We start from the raw sequence: 25295 nt of genomic DNA on the forward strand, positions 1-25295 counted from the left end.
CCCCCGGGGAGTCTCAGAGGGTGCCTGCAGGATGACATGGGGCCACATGAAATTAGAAGGTGGCTGCGTGGAGGGGCTGTCACTGCTGGGGAGGGCAGGCTCCGTGCTCAGGGCCCAGCCAGGTCCCAATCCGCCATCCACAGCCCTTGGTGGGGGGGCTTCCCGGGGGGCCCGGGGTGGGGGGGACTGGGCTCCGGTCACCTGCCAGCTCCGTGCTGGACACAGGGCCACCCAGGGCGTGAGGCGGCCCTGCCCCTGAGGCTGAGACCCTGGGGAGCAGCTGGGGAGGCAGTGGTCAAGGGCCCACCTTGGCCCGCGGCACAGTCTTCCCCGACACACACCTCCCCTCCCCTAATATCGTAGCTGAACCTTCGTTCACCGACCACAACCTTTCTCCTTCATCTGACTCACATCGCTCAGGGAAACTTCTCACGTTCATAGTGGGGTTACAGAGCCTGAGAGCCGGTCAGACAGCCTCCCCTCCCTCCATCACCTCCCTCCCTCCATCACCCCCCTCCCTCCATCACCCCCCTCCCTCTGACCCTCCCTCCCCCTCTTCCATCCACCCCTCCACAAAGTGCTCCCCACAGTTCCACGAGGTGGGGAGGGAGCCAGGCACAGTGAGGCCTACCCTTGCTGTCCTGGGGTCCATGGAAGGAGGCAGGAACTGAGGAGGGGAGCCCCGAGACCCCTCGGGGCTGCCCGGCCACCTCGAGCAGCCCAGGCTACACTCCTGGGCTCTTTCCTCGAGTGTGTCCCAGACCAGCGGTCCCTGGAGGGACACCCTGCTATTTGTTCACTGATGTATTCCCAGCTCCCTGGACAGGGCCTGTGCCTAAGCAGGGCCTGTTGCTGTTCCCTGAGGGACCGATGGTCGCGTGCGTGGGCGATCACCCTGCCAGCTGGGGAGACCCACCCAGGCTCCCCCGACATTTCAGCACTCACATGTGTCCAAGTATTTGAAAAGTCAACAACCTAACAGCCCCGTTCCACCAGACACACCCCGGCTCCCAGCCCTGACAAATACACCCGCACATCCGGTGCAGGCTCAGGCCCCCTCCGGGGCCCACCCTCACTCCGCCGGGCTCGCGAGTGGCTGCAGCCCACAGGTGTGCACCCCGGGCAGACCCCGTGGGGACAGGCCCAAGGAGAAGCCATGGCAGCGGCGGGGGAGGTGAGCTCTGAACGGTTTGGCTGGGAATCCTGGGGTCACGTGGTCTGGAGTTGGTCCAGAAGAGGCGGCACAGCCCCAGGAAGGCACACTGCTGCCCAAAGCCTCCTGACCCGCTAGAGGAACCTGCCGGGGAGGCCCTCCTGAGTGGACAAGAAAGCACGCTGACATTCATGGGAGTGCTTGGTCCTAGCGGGGAAACAGCCGCGCTCCCCGTGTTACTCTAAGACCTTCCGGAAACCCCGGACGTCGGAGGACAGCTCGCTTTGGACGAGGTATTTCACCCCCGCCAGCCCAGCGTTGTCACCTGGGATTTGGGAATGGCCACAGGACCTGCCCGCAGGGCTGTTGGGGACGTTCACTGACATCATGTCTGTCCCCCGCTTAAGCTGTGCCTGACACCGAGTGGGCGCTCAAAACTTAGAGCCTCGTTTCAGCTTCCTGGGTGGTCTTTCCCCGGGGTCCTGCGAAGACCCAAGTTCTTGATGACCAAGGCCCGCCTGTCCCAGTGACGGCCCCTAGAGGGTGCCCGCGAGGCTGAACGCGCCTTGCATGTCCGGCCCGCGGCCGCCAGGGGGCAGCACCACCCGAGGCGGCGGCGGCGGAATAGGCGGCCCCACCGCGGCCTGGGTCTGAGAGCCCCTTCCTCGCCGGATCCGGACCCGCTAGAGCGGTTCTAACGGGAGAAACGGCGCGGGGCCACGCAGGCGGGGCGTGCGGAGCCGGGCCCAAAGCCCGGTCTGAGAAGGGGAAGAGAAGCCGAGAGCGGCCCTGCGCCCGGTGACAAGTGACAGTGACGTGATGGTTGACGGTGACATCAACCGGTGCTCCCGGCCTCGTGCGAATCCTGAGAAACTGCAGGGTCACGGGGCTTCGGGGCTGGGCTCCGGGGGATGGGAGCGCACCCCTGGGGCGGGGAGGGCGGGGACCAGCAGGGCCGGCGGTGGCCCTGTCCCTGGGCTCCGGGCAGAGCGGAGGTGGCCGGGGCCGCGCAGCAGGGAGGCCCTCCCGGGAGGCGCCCAGAGCACACCCGCCACCAGCCGGGGCAGCTGCTGTGGACACGGTCTGCCGGTGCCTCAAATTTACACGTGACCCAGCAATGCCGCTCGAGGGCGTAGCCAAGAGCGTTGAAGGCATCCGTGTGCGCAATGTTGGGAGCAGCATTATCCCCAGTAGCCAGATGTCCATAGCAAACGCGGTCTGTCACACAGCGGACTGTCACTCGGCCACGAAAAGGAATGGAGTTCTGACCCTGTTACAGTGTGGCTGAGCCTCGAAAACGTGACAAGTGAGAGGCCAGACACGAAGGGCCACATACAGCATGAGGCCATTTCTAAGAGGCGTCCAGAGTCGGGAAATCCACAGAGACAGAGGGGAGACAGTGGTCGCCTGGGGCTGGGGGCGGGGCAGTAGGGCGTGACTTTCTGAGGGGTGAAAGTGTTCTAACACTGACGTATCTGTGGATACACTAAAAGCACTGGCTTGTGCACTTTAAAAGGGTGAGCTGTATGGCATGTGGTCACATCTCAATAAAACTGTTTTAAAAAAAAAGACACATCCGACCCCCTTCATGCAGACTGCAGCCCCAGGGCCCCTGAAGGGACATTCCGGGGCCACCGCAGCTCAAAGGGGGGTGGGCTGAGAGGCCTCAGCCCCAGTGGCCCCCATGTATCCCCCACTCACGGCTCTGGGGCTCCACAGCCCCCTAGTGACAGAGGCCTAGGTTTCAGGCAATGGGCAGGCAGCGTGGGCAGGGTGGCTGAGGGTCCCCAGTGGGCTCTGCCCTCAGCCTGCCTCACCCCAGGGTGTCAGGTGAGGTAAGCAGGGTGCCTGTTGTTTCTGATGCTCAGGAGATAATCACCTTCCTCCATCATGACCATTCCTGACCCGCCTGGAGATGGCAGCCCGCCCTGCGCTGCCCACCCCTCCACTGCTGCGTTTGCGCTCTGGGAGGGCTCTGATTGCGTCTCAAGTTTCAGCCTACATCAGAATCCCCTGGTGGGCCTGTTGAAACACAGACAGACAGAGCCTAGCCCCGGAGCTTCTGGGTTGGAGAATTTGCCTCCATGACAAGTTCCCAGAAGATATTGCTGCTGGGGGGTGCAGGCCTACACCTGGAGAACCTCTGCCCCAAGCCGAACGCCATTGGAAAGGCATGTATTCAATTGTGGCCAGTGAGAGGTGGGCCAGGACTTCAGTTTGCCTCCTGGACGAAAGGCTCTGTCTTTCCCCAGAACTCCTGTGAGACTGGGTGCCAAGGTCTGGTGCTGCAGCAGCCGCTCTGAGACTCTGGGGGCAACGCCGTCTGAGCGGGAAGCCCGCACGCAGGGGAGGGGCTTCGGGCTCTGCACCGGCCCATCCTGCTCCTCAGCCTATTCAGGGCTGGTGGCATTTGCCTCCAGTCCACCTCAGCCCCTGTGCCCAGGACCTGCTCCTTGTCAGCAGCTGTGCCAGCCACACGCTGGTCGCCCCCTTTTACTCCCTTCGGCTCTCTCACGCGGCCTCCCCTGCCACGTCTCTTCAGTTTCATAAGGACACCGTTTTCTCTCCTTTGTTATTACATCCATGTATACTTACAGAAGTTGCACTTTTCCTAAACATTTGCTTGCCTATATAGGCACCCATGGAAACTATATAGAATTATTTTCTGTATATACTTTTTTTAAAATTTATTAATTAATTATTTCTTTTTGGCTGTGTTGGGTCTTCGTTGCTGTGAGAGGGCTTTCTCTAGTTGTGGCGAGCGGGAGCTACTCTTCATCGCGGTGCACGGGCCTCTCACTATCGCGGCCTCTCTTGTTGCGGAGCACAGGCTCCAGAAACGCAGGCTCAGTAGTTGTGGCGCACGGGCTTAGTTGCTCCGCGGCATGTGGGATCTTCCCAGACCAGGGCTCGAACCCGTGTCCCCTGCATTGGCAGGCAGATTCTCAACCGCTGCGCCACCAGGGAAGCCCCTGTGTATATACTTTTATCTAACTTTTAGTTTTGAAATAATTTGCAATTTACAGAAAAGCAGCACACACAGTTTTGTGGAATTAAAGAGACTAAAGTAGGAGCCGGGACAGACCTGTAGGGGGAGCTCTCATGCCTACTATGCATTATCAATTACCCCAAACAGGAAACGACGTTTACCTGTACATCTCCCACAAAAGGTGCCTCCAGCTACAATCCAACAGGAAGAAGAAAACTTCTCTCGCGCCACGAGCCCGACCAATGAGAAGCCTTCACACTTGGGACTCTGAGCTCGCTCCCACTCTTTGGGTATCACAGCCCCTTCAACTCCCTTCTCTTCCCTGTAAAAGCGAGTTCCTCCTCCGTGTTTTCTGGATTTGCCTGGGGTCCACCATAGTTCGCATATGCAGAATTGCTATTCCTCTGCCTATTCCTGAATAAACTCACTTCTGCTGGTAAAATAACTGGCTACTATATGATTAAAGTTGACATATCTGGTGTCAGAAGCGGGGTCCAAAGGAGGCAAACCCCGAGAGATGACAGCTCGTGGAATGCAGTGACGTGCCCACACTGAGCCCCTGTGCTCATCACTTCTGTGAGCTGCCGCCTGCTTTCGGTTTGGTGCGTCTGCTCTTGGATTCCACACCCCGCTCTTTTTGTGTTTTGAGCTCTCAGACTTTACATGGGATCTGGAAAGGTTTTGTCCTTTCCGGTTCAAGGCTTTGTCCTTGGTAAGTACTCAGTTGTTTTCTGGAGTGCGGTAACAGGGTTCTCTTTTGGGGATCATGCTAACTGGGACGTTTATTCCTTTTGGTATCTGGGCAAGGACTCTAGCAACTATCTTGGGTTTCCAGGAGAACTTAGGGAAATGGCAACCCAGTCTCCTAAATTCTCTGCGGGCAGCCCGCCTTCAGGGACTCCGGCCAGTTTCATATGCAAAAACTATGGACCCCCATATGCACATTTTAACTAAGTGGGCCAAACAAACTAAAAGTAATCCGGAATTACAGTGCACATTATGGGGAACTTTTAATCTCAAACTCGTTTTTGTTAGGATTACATTGGAGGACCGTGGTCCGAAAATTAAACAAAATGAATGGTAGATTTATTTTTATTGGCACCTAAAAGCTTCCAAACGTGCACAGAACTCTAAAATTGCCTCTTTGCAAGATACCGCTTCTAAATTGGCCAAAACAACAACAAAAACCTAGAAAAGAACAAATGGCTTATGAAGCCTGGGGCTCCTTGTGTTCCCTCCCCCAGCTTCTTTGTCTTGTCTTCCCTGCCCGCTTTGTCTCAGACTCCACCCCTTTGTCTCAGGCCCCACCCCCTTGACTCAGACCCCACCCCTTTGTCTCAGGCCCCATTCCCTTGACTCAGACCCCACCGCCTTTGTCTCAGCCTCAGCCCTCAGCACCATCTCCCTCTCTCCTCCTCAGCAAAAACCTGCCCCTTTAAAATTGGATCCAAATGCTAAACCTTTAATTACTGTTTCTACCTTAACTGGAGCAAATAACAACTAGAAGGAAAGGTTTAAATAGCAATTCCCCTAGGTTTTCATTATAGACAAATATACTCCAAACTTCTAGGAGGAAACTTGCTTTCTGTTTCTGTTTGTTGAAGCCTTTTGGTAAGTCACCATCCTGTTCTAAAGGGGGAACCTTTGTTTGAAATAAGTCCACCTTAAGGGGCACCCTTAAAAGAGAGGGTTCCAGACGTCTCTGGAGACTATGTAATGCGTTCTTTGATTGGTATGCAGAAGCTTCTTAAAGACAAATTGACTCCATAACATAAACAGCTCGAAAAGAATCCTTACAGCACAGTTTGGATCTAACTACTCTTTTGAGCTTATATCTGAGACATGGCTAGAATTTTAAATGAAACTGTAAGGTCCCTGTTTGCATCTATCTATATTTTCATGTGTGTCTATATATGTGTTGTAGATGTGTGGTATTATTTTTCTCTTCTATCTCTGGTTGGTATTGTTAACATTAATTTGGAAAAGGGCACTAATTAAGTGGTTTAAAAACAAACAAGCCCTTATATGAATTAAAATATAACAGACTGGCCTAGGTGCTTTGGGGGTTTACGTGATCTAGGATTAATTTTGGTGAATTAAAGCTAACTTGGAGTTGTTGGTCTAATTAAAATAAACATGTCTTTGGAGTTATCAACGCTGAAAAGAAGGCAGCCATTCTAAGACCTAAATAGACATTTCTCCAAAGAGGATATACAGACTGCCAACAAATACATGAAAGAATGCTCAACATCACTAATCATTAGAGAAAAGCAAATCAAAACTACAATGAGGGGCTTCCCCGGTGGCGCAGTGGTTGAGAGTCCGCCTGCCGATGCAGGGGACACGGGTTCGTGCCCCGGTCCGGGAAGATCCCACATGCCGCGGAGCGGCTGGGCCCGTGGGCCATGGCCGCTGAGCCTGCAGGTCCGGAGCCTGTGCTCCGCAACGGGAGAGGCCACAGCAGTGAGCGGCCCGCGTACTGCAAAAACAAACAAACAAACAAACAAAAACTACAATGAGGTATCACCTCACACCAGTCAGAATGGCAATCATCTAAAAATCTACAAACAACAAATGCTGAAAAGGGTGTGGAGAAAAGGGAACCCTCTTGCACTGTTGGTGGGAATGTAAATTGATACAGCCACTATGGAGAACAGTATGGAGGTTCCTTGAAAAACTAAAACTAGAACTACCATCATACGACCCAGCAATCCCACTACTGGGCATATACCCTGAGAAAACCATAATTCAAAAAGAGTCATGTACCACAATGTTCATTGCAGCTCTACTTACAATAGCCAGGACATGGAAGCAACCTAAGTGTCCATCGACAGATGAATGGATAAAGAAGATGTGGCACATATATACAATGGAATATTACTCAGCCATAAAAAGAAACGAAATGGAGTTATTTGTAGTGAGGTGGACGGACCTAGAGTCTGTCATACAGAGTGAAGTAAGTCAGAAAGAGAAAAACAAATACCATATGCTAACACATATGTATGGAATCTAAAAAAAAAAAAGGTTCTGAAGAACCTAGGGGCAGGACAGGAATAAAGATGCAGACGTAGAGAATGGACTTGAGGACACGGGGAGGGGGAAGTGTAAGCTGGGACGAAGTGAGAGAGTGACATGGACATACATACACTACCAAGCGTAAAACAGATAGCTAGTGGGAAGCAGCCGCATAGCACAGGGAGAGCAGCTCGGTGCTCTGTGACCACCTAGAGGGGTGGGATAGGGAGGGTGGGAGGGAGACGCAAGAGGGAGGGGATATGGGGATATATGTATATGTATAGCTGATTCCCTTTGTTATACAGCAGAAACTCACACACCATTGTCAAGCAATTGTACTCCAACAAAGATGTTAAAACATAAAAGAAATGAATGTGCTCAAATTACAATAAAAGATTTAAAATTAAAAAAGCAGGCATGCTACCTGAGTTATTTATTTATTAACTAATATTTGTTTGTTTGTTTGTTTAGGCTGCTCTGGGTCTTAGTTGTGGCACATGGGATCTTTTTTAGTTGCAGCATGCATGTGAGATCTAGTTCCCGGATGACCAGGGATCAAACCCGGGCCCCCTGCTTTGGGAGCACAGTCTTATGCACTGGACCACCATGAAAGTCCCCTACCTGGGTTTGTTGGTCAGACAAGTTCATGTTATCTTTGTTAAATAATTTGTCAGCAAGAAAAAAAAACTGGGTATGATAAAATTTTTCTTGAGTGATCTAAATATGACTTTTGAAAACAAATGAATTGAATGGATGTGGATGAGATACAAGTTTCTAGGTAAACCTTTTAAATAGGTTCCTCAGACCTTTTTGGTAACCTGAAGCCTTACAGTTCTGCTAAGTTAAATTAAATGATGGGTAGTCATTAAACATCTAGATTATTCCCAAATAAGATAAAATACTGAAACATAACTAAAAATAGTTTCATTCACTTTTGGCTTCCTTTACAAAGGAAATAGATATTTTGGTCTATTGGTAAACATGCCACACTGGAAAATTTACTACAAGGATAATATGCTTTTAGGAATTATGAATTGTATTGATAAATTTGCTAGTAACAGACCATTCATAATTGTTTAAAACTACTAGAAATAATAAAGGAAAACAACTCTGTATACAAGGAAAGTAGGATGTGTGTTTTTGGTAAGAAAAGGTATGAGGAATGGAAATGCACTTTGTTGAGGGAAAGAAAGTACTTTTGTTCTAAAGTGAATCTGATTGTTTCAGAATAGGAAAAAGGAAAGACAGGACAGAAGCTGGATGGTAATACTAAGTTGTAGGTTTGTGGAAAAGGAATCTTAAAAAAAGGAAATTTATGTGTGGTCAAGATGGCTAAAATTGAATTGCTATTACAAGGGTTTTAAAAATAAGCTTTAAAATCAGTAGTGTACTTATGTAAAACTAAAACCTAAGTTTCATATGCTAACAGGACAAGGTTTTCTTGAATTGTTGCCTGCTTCTGATAAGAGATTGTGAAAGGTTTTTCCTTACCTTTTAGTAATCTGCTTAGAAAGCCAAAATTGTGTTTTACCCAGATTATTTCCTGTGTTTCAGGTTGTCTTAATCAGGTATTTGATTCCTTAAGAAAACTGAATCTTCTGAATATTAAAAGAACTACATTTTGCTAACAACTATGTAACTTTTTGTATTTATCTTTGAAATCTTTTATCATTACTTTGGTCAAATAGATAATTAAGCATCATTTCTTAATGGTCCATTGTCCTGTGTGAGCAAGTGTCCAAAATCTTTTGATATTTTTGACAAACTTTCCAAAAGTTGGGTTCTAAGTGAAGTCTTTCTGACCCTGAAGTAACTCTGGGCTCTTCCAGCAGGCCTTTGCAAAAGCTCAAAGGATTTGTCTCTCACCCGGTAAAATGTTAAACTACTCAGGCTTATTTGATGTTAAATTACATGGGACGCTTGTTAAAGAAGAAGGAATACTAAACCTTTTAACTTTATATTTGTATGGGTATGTATTAATATAACTATTCCAAAATTGTATGAAATTCCCAAAATTCTGAGATGGCCTGATATAATGTCATCAGTCATAATTTAAAAGTAGATGACAGAAATAAGATCTTCGTTGAGCTTGGGGATTTCCCTTGTTGTGTAGCAAAGAAAAGAAAGTTGCCCGAGGAGAGGTGTGGTCTTTGCCCTCGGGTCCTGGGAGGGGATGTCCTGCCAGCTAGTAGTGTTTTGCTGGGGACCTGGGGCCACACCACATGGTCTACGATGAGATTTAGGGGAGGGGTGTGGAAAGCCCCGAGCGAGCACAGCACGGATCCTCCTGGCTCCAGCCCCACACACGGAAGACGTAATCTTTATCTCTGCATCCTTTTGCAGTAATAAACCATGACAATAACAGTTTTCATCTAGTTTTGTGAGTCCTTCTGTGTATCCTATTTAGGACCTCTCCACTAAGAAGTTATTTTTTAAAGAAACCTCATCTCCTTTCCATTTTTTTTTTTTTGCGGTACGCGGGCCTCTCACTGTTGTGGCCTCTCCCGTTGCGGAGCACAGGCTGCGGACGCGCAGGCTCAGCGGCCATGGCTCACGGGCCCAGCCGCTCCGCGGCATGTGGGATCTTCCCGGACCGGGGCACGAACCCGTGTCCCCTGCATCGGCAGGCGGACTCTCAACCACTGCGCCACCAGGGAAGCCCCTCCATTTCTTTCTTTTTTTTTTTTTCATTTCTTTTTAATTAATTAATTAATTTTTGGCTGCGTTGGGTCTTCGTTGCTGCGTGCAGGCTTTCTCTAGTTGCGGCGAGCGGGGGCTGCTCTTCGTTGTGGTGCGTGGGCTTCTCATTGCGGTGCTTCTCTTGTTGCGGAGCACGGGCTCTAGGCGCGCGGGCTTCAGTAGTTGTGGCTCGCGGGCTCTCGAGCGCAGGCTCAGTAGTTGTGGCGCACGGGCTTAGTTGCTCCGTGGCATGTGGGATCTTCCCAGACCAGGGCACGAACCCGTGTCCCCTGCAATGGCAGGCGGATTCTTAACCACTGAGCCACCAGGGAAGTCCCTCCTTTCGACTTTTGTGATTTCATTTCTTACAGGTAAACCTGAAGCCCCTGGAGAGACGAGCAGTCCAGGGAGCAGAGGCGCCGGGCTTCCCTCCGCCACCCCGTCCTCTCCCCCTCCCCCACCCTATTCCTCTCCCCTCCCCCACCCTATTCCTCTCCCCTCCCCCACCCCGTCCTCTCCCCTCCCCCACCCCGTCCTCTCCCCCTCCCCCACCCCGTCCTCTCCCCCTCCCCCACCCCGTCCTCTCCCCCTCCCCCACCCCGTCCTCTCCGGCCCTACCAGCCCCGCCCTCCGGAGGCCAGCGCAGGCGCACTGGGGCCGCGCGCGGAGACCTGGGAGCCGCCGGGGGCGGGGCGGCCGAGGGCGCGGGCCCAACGGCCAACGCGGCCGCGCGGGAACTCGGGCGCCAGGCCCCGCCCGTGGTTTGAACCAGAGGCTCCGCCCCCGCGCCCGGCCAATCAGCGGGCGGGGCGGCCGGCGCCACGGCGACCCATTGTGGGCGCTGCGCGGCCCCGCCCCCGGCGGCCCCTCCTTGGCGGCCCCGCCCCTCGCGGCGGCCCCTCCCTCGGCGGTGGCGCGGGCGGCGCGGACGCGGGCTGCCAGGTGAGCTTCTCGGCTGGGCCCGGGCCTTTGTGCGGCGGCGGGGTCCCCGGGAGGGCTCGGGCGTGGGCGGGGGCCCAGGGAGCCTGTGGGGTCCTTGGGGGGCGGCCTGGGGCGGGGGGCCCGGAGGGCTGAGGACAGCCTGGGGAGTTGGGGGGAGCTGGGGGTAGTCCGGGGGAGGGGGCGGCCTGGGGGTCCGGGGGCGCGTCGGAGGAGGGGGCGCAGTCGCAATGACCGGCGCCCCCTTCCCGCTCGACGAGTGACCGGCCTCCTGGGATTCTCTCTCTGCAGCCGCAGACTAAACTTTGGCTGTTCCGCACCATTTCAAGTCAAAAGTAACATGTAGCCTTGCGTTTAACCTAATTGGGGGCTCTTCTTAAGAGGAGAAACAGTTACGATGGGTCGGTTGGGCTCCTCCTCAGGGAATTTCCTACATTGTCTTCTCACCTTTGACTTGGAAGGGGTCAGTGCAGGCCCTCCTCCTCCTGCTTCCCACGAAGACCCTCCTGGGAGACCGGTAGGGACCCTGGGGAGCCACTTGTCTGGCCTACTTGGATTTACAGCCCTGACCACAGTGCCACCAAGCTGCCGCTCCTCTGTCACTCATCCATCCCTCATCCTACGCCTCCTTCCACCCACCGGTCGATCCTTCCATCCATCATCCACCCATCTACCCACCCATCCATCAATCCATCGTCCATTCGTCCATCCTTTTATCCACCCACATCTGTCCATGTTTCTAGGTTTTCTCCCTAATCTGCATTCCTTGTAGAGCGAGGAGTGGGTGGTGAGTGTTAGCGATGGAACACTTGAATTTCATCCTAGGTCCTTGTAGCAGAACTGGGATTTGCAGTGCTATACTGCCTTCCAGAAATGGCCCGGCCGGGGCACCTTTCTCTGGAACCCCCGAGGGCGGGGCTGCCTCCCTGTAGTAAGCTGCGTGCCTGTGAGTGTTCAGTTTGGGTTCTTTTCCTTTGTGTCTCAATTTTAATTGCTTTGAAAAGGAATGTTAAGGATATTTTGCAATAGCTTCCCTGCTCCCTACTGTAGGAGACCCAGCTTCTCTCTAAGCTGGTCAAGGGGGTATCAGGGAGCAAGAGATGCCAGCCTTGGGTGGTCTAAAGCTGGTGCTCTGTCTGCTTCCCCTGCAGGCTGGCCTAAGCTGCCCAGGCCAGTGGAGACAGACATCAGGGAGGGGAGCAGGATGTGGGGGGAGGAGGGCTCCCAGACCCTGGCTGCTAAGGGAGCTGTCTTCAGCGGGCTCCTTGTTCCGCCCCATCCTGCTGCAGTCAGAGGACTAGGAAAAGTACCGGGCACTCACTTCCACAAGTCAGAGGCAAGCTCAGCTCTACGATTTCAAAAGCTTATTGTCCCCAAAGCAGGATTACCAGGGAAAGCATCCACCAGCTAACTGTTTGCTGGGAGAAGCTGTGGTCCAAGTAGAGGGTTTTCCTCTGCTGGAAATGGCCGTGTTTCCTCTTGTGGGGCCCTGTGTTGCTTACACAGAACAGCCAGACTGAGTTTACTGTTCTGCTAAAATGAGGCAAAGAAGATACTGTCCGCTTACAAAATTAAGTTAAATATTCTGTGAACTTCCTACATACAATTGCTCTTTATTTTCAAGTTTCACCATGTTTTATAATTAAAGTTGAAATTCAGAATAAAAAAATCAGTTACGACCTTTTTTTTTTTTTCTTTTTTTTGGAGAGAGAGAATGGCAGGTTTTGTCTTAGAAGGAGGGCTGGAAGTTTCCCTCAACTTGCTAGTAGAACATATTCCCAGGCAGAGAAGGTTTGTGTATGTTATTCCAAGTAACAGAAGTACTTGAGGGAATTCCCTGGCGGTCCAGTGGTTAGGACTGTGTGCTTTCACTGCCGTGGGCCCGGGTTCAGTCCCTAGTTGGGGAACTAAGATCCCACAAGCTGCACGGCACAGCCGAAAACAAAAGTACTTGAAATCAGCTTTTTTGTGCTAGCTTTTGAAAGCTGCAGACAGGCAATAGTGGAGGGGTGACTGCCACACAGCTTAGAGGTAGCCTTCTCAAAATTTAGCTTTGCTTGCTCCATCTTCAGTTTTCTTTAATGAGTATTTCAAAGCCAAATAGTGAGACAGAAACTGAGAGTGTTCATGTTGATTTGCCTTAAAAACCTGAAACTCACGAGAGTGCTTGGCCGTGGCGGAAGGTCATGGTGACGAGTCTGTCCCCAGTGCCCCCACAGCCCTGCTGCTCTGGATCTGGGGATCTGCATTCTCCACCGGCTCTGGGGATGGTGGCCACGTGGCGTGAGAGCTGCTCAGGAATGGGGACCTGGCTGTGACGGGGGTCTCTGCTGGGACTGCTCGGGGTGGGCGGGCGCAGTGTCCGTGTCCGTCCCCCCCCCCCGCCCCCGCTTCACCGCCACGTGGAACTCGTGGCCTGTCTGTCCCGCCTGCGCCTGGTCTGGAGGAGGCCTGAGGGTGGTGCTGTGCGGCGACGGGGGTCAACCCTGGCGGGCCGGCTGTCCAGGGATGTTGGAGGGTTTTGTGTGGAACGTGCTAACTGAGGACTCGGTGGGCCTCGGGTGTTTAACCAGCTACGTGGCGAGACCTTCCAGCCGACTGTGGAGGTGACGGAGGTGGGTAATGCCTAACATTTTTTTGCTCAGCACTCAGCGGTGAGTTAGGCTGTGCGGTTAGGACAGCCTCAGAGGCGTAGGGCCTTGTGTCACCCCGTGTTAGAAGGGTTCAGTGCCTTCAGGCCACAGTCACTGCTGGGCAGGGAGCTGTGCTTCAGCAGGCCAGCCTGGGGGTTCTGGGTCCCCACCTCTGCCCTGAGCATCTCTCAGGGTCCCTTCCGAACCATGCTGTGTTCTGACTTTGTCCCAAACACAGTGGTCTGAGGAGGGGGAACCCTCGCAGGCCACCTTCTGAGATCGTCGTGACCCCACCCACTCACCCAGCCTCTGGGCGGTGGGGCACTGCCCATGGGCTGCTCCCTTCCGTAGATGTGAGTCGGCCAGCATCTTTTGTGGAGCGTGGCACGAATTAACAGTCGCTTAGGCTTTGGAACATTTGCGGGGAATAATTTGGGCTGACTTTGAGCCTGTATGTGTTCTGGCCTGCCTGTGGGGGCGCGGCGGGGGGCAGTATCTATAAAGTGTTTTAGATTTAATGTGGTAACCACCCCCGTCACATTGGTTATTGATGCATTTTTGTTTATTATGAAGGTATAATTTGATGCAATGAAATGAACAGATGTTAGTTGTGCAGTTCAGTGAATTCTGACAAATGCATCTTCTCGAGTGACCCAGGCGCCCATCTGGAGGGAGCTGTATTCCCACCGTCCCAGGGAGTTCCCGCCAGTCGTGACTCGTCAGTGGCAACAACTTGGGTTAGCTTTGCCTGTTCAGTGAGTTCATGTACATAGCAGTACGGTCCCTGTGTTCCTCTTCTTGCTTTGTTACTCATATTCACGTGGTGTTTTGAGATCCATCGTGGCGTGTCCTTGCGTCTCATGGTGGGTTTTGTTTGCCAAGTGGTGTCCCGTTGTCAGATACACCACTCTTCACCCATTCAACTAGCTGATTTTCAGTCTTAAGTAATGTTATGTCGGGTGGTGAAACTGGCTGGTGGGGGGGGTCCGAGCAGGCAGAAGTGCTGTGTGGGGTGGGAGGGTAGGGATGTGGTCAGGGAGGATCTAGCTGGGGCTGGGACTGTCGGTGAAGCACAGTGGGAGCCCACCAGCAGCTGTGACAGATGAGTGCGGGAGAAACGGCGGAGGGGGAATTGGTCCCTTCCTTCCTGAACGCAGCTTGGTAAAATCGCGCTGCCCCTCGCCCGGCAGACGCACTGAGGAGGCAGTGCTGGAGCTGGGAGGGCCGCCCCCACCGCCTGGAAGGCTGGGAGGGCAGAGCCCTGGATAAGCCGTCAGTATGATCAGGGCGCTGTATGTTGGGACAGACTCGCGGCTGTCAGAAGTGGTAAAGTTCTGAGTAACATGGAAGGTGTGGTGAGCAAGGAAAGCAGGACTTGCCAAGACTCAAACACGCAGAGGAGAACGTGGTCGGGAAGCGCTGGGGGCCGGCGTGATGACTGGTTCCCGAGTGTCTCTCTTGTGCCTTCTGCTTCTTTCCCGATCATCTGCAGTGACTGTGGAGGTGAATGAAGGCTGCCTTGCGAGAAGAGCAGAGGCTGTTTATTCCAAGCTGTTGCGGCTGGGGAGCCGCCACCACCACTGCCACCACCGGGCTGAGCAGGGACTCGGGCAGCAGGGGAGTGGGAGCGCTTGCCAGTGGAGAGGGGGCTCGGGGTCCTGCTGGGGGCTGCGGGGCTGGGGAAGCTGGACGGCTGACGAGACCCGGGCGCCACTGCGATGGCTGGGGCACGTCTGGTTTTCTCCGGTTGGTCCTCAGTCAGAAGCGAGAACAAAGACCATGGACGCCGTGGGTTATTGATCAAGCCAGGCCATTGTGGGGGGTGTCACAGGGCGGTTGTAGGGCTTCCTGGGCTGTCGCTAGAGATGGAGGTCTGACTTCCTGCAGGTCTGGCGCGGAGGGAGCAGGCTGCTTCCTGGGCTGGTGCCTGTGATGGTGGCTGGGTGTCCTCGCTGTGTCCGTTCAGTCTCAGAGCAAATAGCCGTGAGCGTGCCCTCTGCCCTTCTTTCCTGGCAGTGCTGCCCCAGGTGCTGACCACACCAAGCTGCAGCCGGCCCCGAGCTCAGCCCCCGGGGCCCCCACTGGGTTGACCACTCGTGAGTTCGTGGGCTGGGTGTTCTGAGGACCCCTCGAGGAAAGGGAGGTGGGGTCCCAGGGCTTCCCATGTAGCTTCCTGGCTGTGGGTCGGCCATGGTCACCCGCCCGGCCCCGCCATCCCGAGTGGCTGCTGACCTGAGCTGCATGGGGCCCACGGAGGGTGGCTCGACTTCCTCTGTTGGTAAACTCAGGCTTAACTGTGTTATTCGAGGGAGTTTGGTTTGGGCCTTAAATAATCTTTTTTTTTTTGGCCACGCTGCAGGGCTTATGGGATCTTAGTTCCCTGACCAGGGATGGAACCTGGGCCCTCGGCGGTGAGAGTGCGGAGTCTTAACCACTGGACCACCAGGGAAGTCCCTGGGCCCTAAATTAAATTGGTCGCTGTGCAGAGTCAGGATTTTAGGTTTGGTCGAAAAGATGCTAAAAGCCAGAGGTGATTAGAGGAACCCTTGAAACTTAATTTTTTCCCCCCAACACAGGGTGTCTCTTTATAGACATAATTCATATTAACTATAAATTAATTATAGTTAATTATAAATTAGTTTATATTATAAATAAATTATGTCTTTATTGACACTATTTATAGTAATTCTCAATATGCTTAGAAAATTTAAGCCAGTGACTTTTACACAAGTAACTGGGGAAAAAAGACTGTAAAAGTTGAATTTGCAGCCAAGACAAAAAACTTGAATCCTTTATTACTAGAAGTCACTGAAGTATTTTCCCGGTATTTTGGTGGTAAGCTGCTGCTTTTGTAATGCTGCATGCACAGTGAGGCCAAACAAACTGAAACACCAGAGTTTGGAGCAGAGAAAGGTTTATTGCAGGCTCGTGCCCTCGAGCTCCCTGAAGGCTTTCGGCAAAGCATTTTTAAAGGCAAAGCATTTTTAAAGGCCGGTTGAGGGAGTGGTGGTTGCAGGGTATGTGATCAGGTCGTGCGCAATTTTCTGATTGGCTGATGCTGAGGGAACAGGGTGGTGTCACAGGGGTTCACGTCATCAGTCCTTAGGCTCCAGGAGGCCTGGGGCTACGCGCCCATGGTTATCAAGTAGTTAACATCTTCCATTTGGTGGGGGAGGTTTTCACATCTGCAAAACAACTTCAGGAAATGTGCATCAATTACTACGGTCTGGGTACTTCTGAGAGGAGCTAAAGCGGAGGATATGGGGGATGGCCTGTACCGGGAAGACCCCATGGTGTCCTGCCCGGTTACACTGTCATTCACTTAAAGACAGTTAATAAGTGGGTGTGTGCAAGGTGTTATGATTGGCTGTGGCCTGGGGGTTATGTTGATAAGTTAGACCTGTTTGCTGTTCTGGGGAAATTAGTCTTGAGGGGAATGAGCTATAGTCACTTAGTTTTTAAACTTTTTGTTTTGAAATATCAGTAGTTATGGGTCCAGGGGCGGTTGTAAAGAAGTGTCCTGGAGGGACATCCTTGCCCTGCCGCCCAGTGTGGGCGTCTGCGTGAGATGCACAGATAACGCATCCCCACCAGGAAGCTGGCTTCCGAGCAGCCGCGGAGCTGATTCGGATTGAGAGAGAGTGTGTGCGCGTGTGCGCGCGCTCGTGTGCGGTTCTGTGCAGTCGGAGCTCCCGTGGCACTTCCTGGACCCCCCACCGTGGTCCCCACACGGAGCCATATCCTCACCCCAGAGAGCCCGTTGGGCTCACCCTTGGCCGCGCACCCATCTGTTGTGTTAGGGTCCTTACAGAGGTGGAGACTGCCCTGGGCAGCCTTCTGAGATTGGCCTTCTCGCTCTGCGTGACCCCCTTGAGACCCACCCGAGTACCCCAGCTACTGGTCGCTCCGGCGCGCTGTGTGCGGCACCTGAGCGGCAGCCTCTCCCCACTTGGAGGGCTCGGTTTCCAGTCTGGGGCTCTTACGAGTGGAGCTGCTGTGAACATTCTTGTACATATTTTTGTATGAACATTGGTTTTCATTTCTCTGGGATAAATGCCCAAGAAGTCACTTGTAAAAAGTTTTTTCAATGTTAAGTCCACGGGAGGTGAGAGCTGCGACGTTGAAAGGAGATTCAGAGGCCGGGGGACCTTCTTCTGTCCGTTTAAGGCTGTGGCTGGTGGGGCTCGGGGGGCAGGTGGGGGCGGGGCTGCTTCTTCCTTCACCACAGAGCTTCCCATCAGCAGGTCAGTACAGGCGCTGCCACCTGGTCCCAGAGCCCCTGGCCACACCACAGTCATAGGCCAGCAGCAGCCACAGGAAGCTACAGGATTGTTTTGTTTTTTGAAGAAGGAAATCCAAAAATTTGCATATTTAAAAGATTCTAACCCTCTTGGGACTTTCCTGGTGGCACAGTGGTTAGGAATCCGCCTGCCATGCAGGGGACACGGAGTCGAGACCTGGTCCAGAAAGATCCCACATGCTGCGGAGCAACTAAGCCCATGCGCCACAACTACTGAGCCTGCGCTCTAGAGCCTGCGAGCCACAACTGCTAAGCCTGCGAGTCACAACTACTGAAGCCCGTGCACCTAGGGCCCGTGCTCTGCAACAAGAGAAGCCCTGCGATGAGGAGCCCGCGCACCGCAACGAAGAGTAGCCCCCGCTCGCCACCCAGCAACGAAGACCCAACGCAGCCATAAATAAATTTATTAAAAAAAAATTCTAACCCTCTTGATGGATAACTCAAATGGATTATCTGAAATAAAAATGTTTATCTACTGTATGAACTTGAAGAGAGAGACAGTTCATGCGTTACAGCTTAACTTTGTGCTTGGAAGGACAGACCTTGCCAGAGTGCTTGCCGGGGGAACGCTGCCCCTTCTTGCTCGCTTTTTAATTCCCCAAAGGCCTCCCAACTTAGAGTCTGTTCAGAGGGAAAGTTCCTTGTATTTTTGCCTCTGGGAGCAGGGGTGCAGCGAGCTGGCTGCGTCCGGTCAGCATCGGTCCGGGTGAGGCCCAGGAACCAGCCAGCATCTTCACGTCGTGGCGCTGGTACGGAGTCCACCCGGTGATGCCGCCTGGGTGGATGTAGGCTGCCCCAAGCCCTGGTGAGGACCCTGCCCCTGGGCCTGGGCCTTCCAGACACAGAGGTGGGGGGGAGTTGGAAGGGGGGCTGGTGGCCTAAAAGAGCGAGGAGAGCCCAGCCTGGCAGAGCCTGTCCTTGCAGGGAGAGCACTCGTCCCGGCTTGCTCCGCCAGTGCCCCGGGGGCTCCCTGCAGGTCCGACATCTCCCCTGAAACTTCCGGGGCACAGCTTTTCAGAGGGGCTGTGCGGCATGCGTGGGGGCCCCCTGCTGGTGAAAGCACTGAGAAGCCTGCGCCTGCTGTGCAGGAATGGCTGTTGGTGGCCGGGACCCTCAGTCAGCCGGCTGCGCATCACTCAGCCCGCCAGCAACCGCGAGGCCCCGTCCTGCCCGCGGCCCCTGTGCTGTGCCCAAACTCCTCCCTCCCAGGGCGCCAGCACTCGGAAATTTGGTGTTCCCGTTCAGCTGAGTTCTTTAAGATGCATTTATCCTATTTTTGGTCCATTTATCTTTTTTTTAAAATTTATTTTGGCTGTGTTGGGTCTTCGTTGCTGCGCGTGGGCTTTCTCTAGTTGCGGTGAGCGGGGGCTACTCTTCGTTGCGGTGCGCGGGCTTCTCATTGCAGTGGCTTCTCGTTGCAGAGCACGGGCTCTAGGGCCCGTGGGCTTCAGTAGTTGTGGCTCGCGGGCTCTACAGCGCAGGCTCAGTAGTTGTGGCACACGGGCTTAGCATCTCCACTGCATGTGGGATCTTCCCGGACCAGGGCTCAAACCCCTGTCTCCTGCACTGGCAGGCAGATTCTTAACCGCTGCGCCGCCAGGGAAGCCCCATTTATCTTTTCTGATGGAGACGGTTGCGCTGTGGTTTAGAGGTGGCGTCTAGAACAACCTTCACAGGGTCTCTGTGGCTGGGCTTGAGCTAGAGGGGCGCAGGGGCTGCAGCCGCCTGGAGTTGCCCCTCTGCCCCGGCCCGTGCCCCTGTCTGCGTGGATCACCCCTGATGTTGAGACTGAACCTGGGGCAGAGTCTGCAGGGACCCTGAAGTGGGCTCAACGGCATCTTTCTCGGTTTCCGCAGGGCACGATGTTTGCGCGAGGGCTGAAGAGGAAGTGCGCGGAGGACGAGGAGGCCGCGCCTGCGTACAGTCTGCAGCGCCAGTCGCTCCTGGACATGTCACTGGTCAAGCTCCAGCTGTGCCACATGCTGGTGGAGCCCAACCTGTGCCGTTCGGTCCTCATCGCCAACACGGTCCGGCAGATTCAAGAGGAGATGACCCAGGACGGGAGCTGGTGCGTGCCGGTGCCCCAGACTGCGGGGCGGGCGTCGCGCGACCGCCTGGTGTCCACGGAGATCCTGTGCCGCTCAGCGCGCGAGGGGGCGCGCCCGGCCCCTGACCCTGGAGACCCGGCCTCTGAGCTCCAAGTGGTCCCAGCAGCACAGGCTCCCGGGGTCCCTCCTGGTGGCGTTTGGGACGGGGACGGTACTCGAGAAAACAGAGGAAGCTTTCACAAGTCGCTCGATCAGATATTTGAAACACTGGAGAGTCAAAGCCCCGGTGCGGTGGAGGAGCTGTTTTCCGACGTGGATGGCTCCTACTACGACCTGGACGCTGTGCTGACCGGCATGGTGGGCGGTGCCAAGTCGGGCCAGGACGGGCTGGAGGCCTTCGCCTCCACGGCCGCCCCGCCCCCCAGCGCCGGCTGCAAGTCGGACCTGGGCGAGCTGGACCACGTGGTGGAGATCCTGGTGGAGACCTGAGCCGCGGCCGCGGCACACAGCAGATGTGTTTGTGAGGCCCACGAAAACAGCCGGCGCGCTGGGGGTGTGGGTGCCCGCTGCCCTGCAGCTGGGGCTGGCCTCTGGTTTGTCTGCGATTAGGAGACCGGCCCAGAACAGCATCCGGTCCGCCCGCTCCCCTCCTCTCTCCCTCCCTTCCAGGGCTGGGCTGCTTTCCCGCAGGCCGGTCATCGCGGCCGCCCTGGGCCCTCGTCTGTGTCCTGCTACAGCCCCGCTGGAGGATGCCAGCCCCCTTCCGCATCCAGCCTCATTCTACTTTAGATAGGGGAATTTTCTAAAATTAAGTTTTATACGTTTTGGGCAATATTTTGTCTTAAGATATATTTTTGAACTTTTTATACTTTTATCACTTTAGATTTTTTTAGCTATTTTCTTAAAAATATATTTTTTCTATAAACATCCTCTGCTGCTACATTAGAAACTTTTATAACCTAAACAGTTGCCGTTGGTGTATTTCATTTTTTTAAGGTTTAACACACACTGTTCTTTTTCCAACAAGCGCCACTGCCCTGAGTCTGCAGTGTCCATACATTGTGATTTCCGCTTTCGACTCGGGTGTGAGCCTTGCCCGTACGCGCTGGTGCGGTCAGAGCGAGGTCAGAGTTGAAGGCCTTGCACGGCGGTGCCTTCACCAGATCTGCTGTGCGAGACACGTCTCTGTTAGAGGGTTTTATTTATGCCTATTTATGTATAAGTGTCTTCAGAGCCGACGGTCAAGTACTGTCTGCGTGGGGATCATGCGTGCCCTGAGGTGTCTTGGGCGGTGCCTCCAGAGGGTCTGAGACTCGGGACCCCTCCTGCGCGGGTTCCCAGCACAGCTGACCTTCCTCCCAAAGCTGCTGCCCTCCGCGTGCCCCTGCCTGGCCGGGCTGCCCGACCCGCGTCAGCTGGGCCCGTGCGCCAGCATGTTTGGGGAAGGCGCGTGTCCATGCACCACTGGATTGGAGAATGGTGGCATAAATTTAAGTCTAGGGTTAAAGAAGTCTGTACACATGTCATCTGTGGGCCCTCGATCTTGAGGGTCGTTGACGGTGGGGTTGGCTGGGTGGTGTGTGTGCCCTGTGCCCCTGCCCCAGGCACCGAGACCGCCCGCGACTTTTAGATCTTTTTCACTTGTTTACAAGTGAGACTGTATTCTCTCCGCACGCCCACCCCTCGTTTCCCGTTTCTCGTGCTTTTTCTTCCTTCTCCAGCCCTTAGCCAAAAAGGGTTGTTTTCGTTTGCGCATATGCCATTCTTAGTATCAGTGGTGTGCACCTCATTTTATTAAAAAGTACCCAACAAAGTGGAAATGTGCTGTCAGTTACCTACCATGCTGTGGTCCTCGAGTCGGTCTTTTTGCCCTAGTTGAGCTCAGCCAGGCTACCTAAGGCAGACCGTGGGGTTGCGAAGAGCTTCCACGTGGGTTTGTTGGCAGGCAGGCTGTGGGACGTCTTCATCACCTGACCTCGCAGGGCTCTGAGGCAACTCTCCCCACCCCAGCTCTTGCGGCAGAAGCCAGGTGAGGGACAGCGCCTTGGACTGGGCCGATGTGGGAGCCCAGCCCGGTCAGGAAGCTGTGGGTGAGAGGCGGGCTGTGGCTCTCAGCATCCAGGGGTGGCTTCCTTCCGCGTTTGAAAGGATTTCCTTGTGGAAAGTAGCTTAAGTGTATGTTTTATAAGCAACAAACCTATAGCGGTATTTTGTGTCTTTATGGCATTTCCATCTTCTTAAAACATCTGCTCAGTTTCCGGGCAGCTACGGTGTCTTATCTGGCAGCCTTCCGCAGCAGGACACAAACAGGGCTCAGGGTGGGGAGCGGACAGCGCCTATAGCCAGGTCCCCCTCCCCTGAGAGGCTGAGACCCAGCCTCCTCTCTGCCCCTGTAGGGACCCCTCCTTCCTCCCTTTGCTCTTCGGGTTCCTTCCCAGCCACGCACTCTCATTTCGGCAGCTCCCTTGAGGTGCTGATGGCCTAGATGTCCCGGGCAGGGCCAGGTGGGGCCCTGCTGGACACCGATTCCCCTGGAAGCATCAGAGTTTCTCCAGAGAGGAGCGGAGGCAGGTGGCCAGTTACTGACGATGGATTTGAATTGAATATGGAAGTGTGGGGTGGGGTGGGGTGGGGCTTTAAACTCCCGTGTCCGGGTGGTCACGTGTTTGTAAACTGCAAAAGGAAGGCTGCTGCCTTCACCCCACCACCTCTCCTGGGCTGGTCCTGGGCTCCGGGTAGGGAAGCTGGGTTTGTGGGGAGCGAGTTACGCTGCGTGTTCGCAGTTGCTTCTGAGCACAGCTGAGCTCTGGCCAGCGCCTCCACCGCCCCACCTCCATGTCCCGGGAGCACGTGGAGGGAGGGGCCGGCCCTCGAAAGGAAAGACTCTGGAGGGGTTCCCAGCCCTGAGGACAGTTCAAGGTACAAGCCTTGGCCAGTGGCAAGTCCTCACACTGAAACTTCTGAACCGTCGCTAATAAACAGTCGAGTTATCTTTATGGGCAGTACATGATTAGAGATTATCACACGAGAAGGTGATTAAAAAGCTCGTAGGCGATGCAGGTTGAAGTACTGAGATGTGTCGGGCAGTGATCAATCCCAGTTCTGTTACCTTCTGGAGTTACGGATTCCACTCTAAGCACTGCTGGCGTTGCCTCCCTCCATATCTTGATGTTGTATTTTCCTTGTCATTCATTTTTAGAATAAATATTATCACGTGTCCTCCTGGCTGTCTGTTGCTTCCTCCCCCACGTGGCTGGTTCCTGGGCTGGCAGACTCCAACACGGGGTCCCTGGGCCTCTCTGGGCTCCCGTCTGTGTGGTCACTCAGGACTCCTTCTCAAGGAAGCCAGGCTCCTCTTTACACAGTGGCCAAGCTTTCTCCAGGCCTATGTCTCTGAACCCAGCTCTGTGATGCTGATTGCGACTTGGTGGCAGAAACCCCAGAGTGCCTGCCAGAGGGGCTTTCTCTCTGCTTTCCGACCCCCTCCGACTTCTGAGAGAGCTGCCTTCTGCTCCGGGGGGATTTCTTGCAGCTCTCCCCCTCACGCCCGGGCTGGAGGATGGGTCCAGACCTGCCCGCCGCTGGGGCTGCTCAGGACTGGACTCTGCTGGCCCAGCGTGGAGCTGAAAGTCTCCTCTGTCGCCGCTGCGGTGATGAGAGCGGCTGTGGGCCTCTTCTGTTGCCTGATTTCAGTAAGTATTTTAGATTTCTTTGTAGTCTCGACCGTGTTTATTTTAAACCATGGTTGGGTAGCTGACTGGGCTTGCTCTGCTCAGGGTAAGAGTGACCGCCTCTTACACCCTGTACATCTGAATCAGGTGACCAGTCAGCACTTAACCGTGTGCCAGCCTGTCTCTCCCAACTCAAGGAGTCCCCTCCTCCAGCAGATGGGCTGGACACGAGGACACAGAATCAGAGGTAGACGTGGTGTTTGATTAGACGGGGAGTGAGGGGGGGGGAGCAGTGGTTTCCGGCTTGAGGAGCGGGTGGGTGGCGGAAGAGCAGAGCGGGGTCGGGGGGAAGTTTGGCTTTGGGGCCTGTGGAGTCTGGGACTTGTGTGAGGAGCGGCTGGAGACCCAGCTGGACACGGCCAGCGAGGGGGGGGGAGAGCTCGGCTTGCAGCCAGGGGGCAGGGAGGGCAGCTGTGAGGACAGTGAAATGACAGCATCGGAATTTGAATCTGGGGGGGAAGCACAATGGCGTATTTTGGGTTGTCACGTCTAACTTTAACCAAAGGCTAGGAAATGATGGCACGGCTCAGGCGACCTCTGCTGGAGGGGTCCTGGGAGACCCCGAGTGGATGCTCCCCTTTGGCGGAAGCAGCGTGGCAGAAAGCAGTTTCCAAACTCCCACCTCTTTCCGGCTGAGAAATTAGGCAGGTTTCCCAAACATACAGCCCCCAAAATCTGTTACCTCTTAACATAAGCCTCAGATCCACAGGTGGTCTGTGGAGTGGCCGAGGGTGCTGGGGTGCGGGTGACAGCCAGCCGCCTCCTTCTCCCATGTGACAGGTGGCATCTGCTGGTCACTGTGACCCCACTTGACCTCTGTCTGGATCTGACACCTCCATCGATGGAGTTGGCGTCTGAGGCTGCCCCCGGCTGTGGTGTCCCAGACTCGACAGTGGCCTTGGAGGGACAGTGATGCCGGGGTCCTGCCGTGCGTGTGCCGGGCCCCACCAGCCTTCAATCCCCAGGCCTCCCTGAGGGGCTGGAAGGGCCGCCTGCCGGGGTTTCCAGCACCAGGTCCCCACAGAGCCGGTGATTCAGCAAGAACACAGCTTGTCCAGGCTGTTGTTATTTATTTATTGATTTTTGTTTGTTTGTTTCTTTGTTTTGTGGTACGCGGGCCTCTCGCTGTTGTGGCCTCTCCCGTTGCGGAGCACAGACTCCGGACGCGCAGGCTCAGCGGCCATGGCTCACGGGCCCAGCCGCTCCGCGGCATGTGGGATCTTCCCAGACCGGGGCACGAACCCGTGTCCCCTGCATCGGCAGGCGGACTCTCAACCACTGCGCCACCAGGGAAGCCCCAGGCTGTTGTTGTTACTTAATAAAATTTTACGAAAGGCAGTGCCGACTGCTGGGCTCTGCGGTCATAAGAGGTTCCCTCAGCTGATACAGGATGGCTCGCCTGCCCGCAGGCAGACATCACCACTGGATACGCACCCAGGCACCGGGCAGGCGAGCACACTCGCTTTGCGGGAACAGCACCTACCCCTGCGCGTGCCCTGCCACGTGGACACCCAGGCCAGGGGCCAGTGTGGCAGCAACGCACGCAGGGCCTACCGGGTCCCTGAACGGCTGCTCCCAGTGACAGTTCCAGCCACACGTGAAGCCACCCTGGGGTCCCAGGCAGCATGGCTCAGGCAGCCAGGCCTGGGGTCCCTCACAGGTGCCCCCAGCGGCTGGCAACACCTTCCCGGGGGGGGTCCCTGGAGCCAGGCTGGGGTGGGGCTCCTGGGGTCCCGGGTGCCCCCTTCCTGGTGACTGGCTCTGCCGAGGGACACACCCCCCATCAAAGCGTCAGCCCTGATACAGGA

General features: G+C 54.8%; 1 protein-coding gene across 8 annotated transcripts; it reads left to right on the forward strand.

Annotated features, from left to right (window-relative positions):
• The first annotated feature begins 4512 nt into the window (after window positions 1-4512).
• Window positions 4513-22975, forward strand: CDCA4 (cell division cycle associated 4). Of its 8 annotated transcripts, XM_067711843.1 has the most exons (4): window positions 12248-13390; window positions 14066-14145; window positions 14901-18513; window positions 19565-22975. In XM_067711843.1, exon 4 carries the CDS (start codon window positions 19571-19573, stop codon window positions 20243-20245), a length of 675 nt encoding a protein of 224 aa, XP_067567944.1. In that variant the 5' UTR covers window positions 12248-13390; window positions 14066-14145; window positions 14901-18513; window positions 19565-19570; the 3' UTR covers window positions 20246-22975. The 8 variants fall into 8 exon arrangements, with proteins under 8 accessions (XP_067568307.1, XP_067568031.1, XP_067568136.1 ...); XM_067712035.1 differs by lacking the exons at window positions 12248-13390; window positions 14066-14145 and adding an exon at window positions 10735-10778 and having other exon boundaries at window positions 17504-18513; XM_067712122.1 differs by lacking the exons at window positions 12248-13390; window positions 14066-14145 and having other exon boundaries at window positions 14446-14911; window positions 17504-18513.
• Window positions 22976-25295: the final 2320 nt, after the last annotated feature.

The sequence above is a fragment of the Pseudorca crassidens genome, chromosome 1 (assembly GCF_039906515.1).
Source record: "Pseudorca crassidens isolate mPseCra1 chromosome 1, mPseCra1.hap1, whole genome shotgun sequence".
Taxonomy (NCBI): domain Eukaryota; kingdom Metazoa; phylum Chordata; class Mammalia; order Artiodactyla; family Delphinidae; genus Pseudorca; species Pseudorca crassidens.